Genomic DNA, 1,726 nt, shown 5'->3' on the forward strand with positions numbered 1-1,726 from the left:
TCCTCCCTCCCCCTCCCCCCCTCTCTCTCTCTCTCTCTCTCCCTCATCTCTCCCTTCCTCTCTCACCTTGTTTGACCACACAGATGCCCAGCGGTACATGACCCTTCAATTTGTCCGGTACACCAATGACCGCTGTGTCCACAATCTCACTGCTCTCAAGGACAGCCTGTCGGACAGACAAATGCATTATTTTAGTTAAGTTTCAATTTCTAGTTTCAGTAATAGTTTTAAGGCACTTACAACATAAATAAATCGTGTTAGTGCCAGAGATAAAAGGAATAACTAGAGAGTAATATATAAAGAAAAGAAGGATGAGAGATAAGGATGATAAATATTTTTTTAGGTTTAGTAGACGTTTTACGGCGCTCGAAACTGCATAAGGTCATATGAGTGCCAGAAGATTAGAGGTGTTACCAGAAAGTAACAAACATAAAAAAGAAGAAGGGGAGATAAAGACGATAGATGTTTGATAGGAAAGAAGAAGCAAACCACACCAGAGCACCCGCCAACCATCCACAGTAAGAGTTTTTAGGCACTTGCAGCATAAATATGAGGTGTAAGTGCCATAGATAAAAGGAGTAACTAGAGAGTAACATATAAAGAAAAGAAGGAGGAGAGATAAGGATGATAAATATTTGACAGGAAAGAAGGGGCAAACCACACCACGGCACCCATCAATCATTTACGAATCTCAGTTTGCAAATTTTTCACAAAACAAGAACATGGCAGACCAAATTACTCAAAATAAACAGTTTGTCATTAGCACACACCACATACATATTTTTAAAACGATGTCAAGGAACAAAACCCTTCTAGTAACTTAGGAAAAAAGTATATTTAGTTTATTTTCAGTAAAACCTTTACGGTATATGCAACACAAATAGATCCTATTATACGTGTCAAAGATTAAAAGAGTTAATAAAAAGTAACATATATATAGAAAAGAAGGAGAAGAGAAAAGGGTGCAAAGCACACCAGAGCACCCGCCGACCACCCACTGACATATACTGACCTCCTCCAGGGAGCCGCATGAGAGCCGATGTCCAGCCACGTTGATGACATCATCACTGCGGGACAGCACGGCGATGTAGCCCTTCTCGTTACGCACACCAGCATCCATTGTGTCGTAGTAACCCTAGGAACACGCCAAAAAAGACAGAAAAGAAATGTGAGGCATCTTGGTGAAATCAAGGGCTCGTCAAGATAATGAAATCCGAGCAATCAGCATTTTTCAGCCAGTTTAGAAATTTTTTTTTTTCGAATTTTTTTTTCGTTTCAACACCTTATATGTCCATTCAAAAACACTTTTATATTTGGATTTTAGGGGAAAACGTTGATTACAAGAACAAAAAAAGTAAATTTGCAGTTTCAAAGGACTCTTTAGCTATGGAAGTCACCAAACTTTGGCTGCCATTTTCATGCTAATTTTAATTCTGAAACCAGGCGACCCTACTTCCTTCAATAGCAAATATCTCGACTTCTATTCAAGGTAAATGGATATTTTTTTGCATCGAAAGCAAGGCAAATGAAACCAGGCTACCCCACCTTCTTCAATTGCAAATATCTTGACTTCGATTCAAGCTAGATGGACATTTTTTCCACTGAGAGCAAGGCAAACGAATAAGCGTTTAGGTAATACCAATAACTCCACATGCCCAAAAATTGATGAACGCCTGATTCCACCACATCGTGACACCCACATCGTGACACATATGGTCACGATGAT

At 39.5% G+C, this 1,726-nt stretch overlaps 1 protein-coding gene across 1 annotated transcript in view; it reads right to left on the reverse strand.

Moving 5' to 3' along the window:
- LOC101847508 (acyl-CoA synthetase short-chain family member 3, mitochondrial) overlaps positions 1-1,726 on the reverse strand; it is a gene marked incomplete in the record, with an annotated part of 24,550 nt that overhangs the window by 2,725 nt on the left and 20,099 nt on the right. The window contains 2 exon segments of the mRNA XM_035970784.1: positions 67-166; positions 1,013-1,135. Of these exon segments, the coding sequence (XP_035826677.1) occupies positions 67-166; positions 1,013-1,135 (223 nt within the window).

This window comes from Aplysia californica, unplaced genomic scaffold (genome assembly GCF_000002075.1).
Source record: "Aplysia californica isolate F4 #8 unplaced genomic scaffold, AplCal3.0 scaffold00320, whole genome shotgun sequence".
NCBI classification, from domain to species: Eukaryota; Metazoa; Mollusca; class Gastropoda; order Aplysiida; family Aplysiidae; genus Aplysia; species Aplysia californica.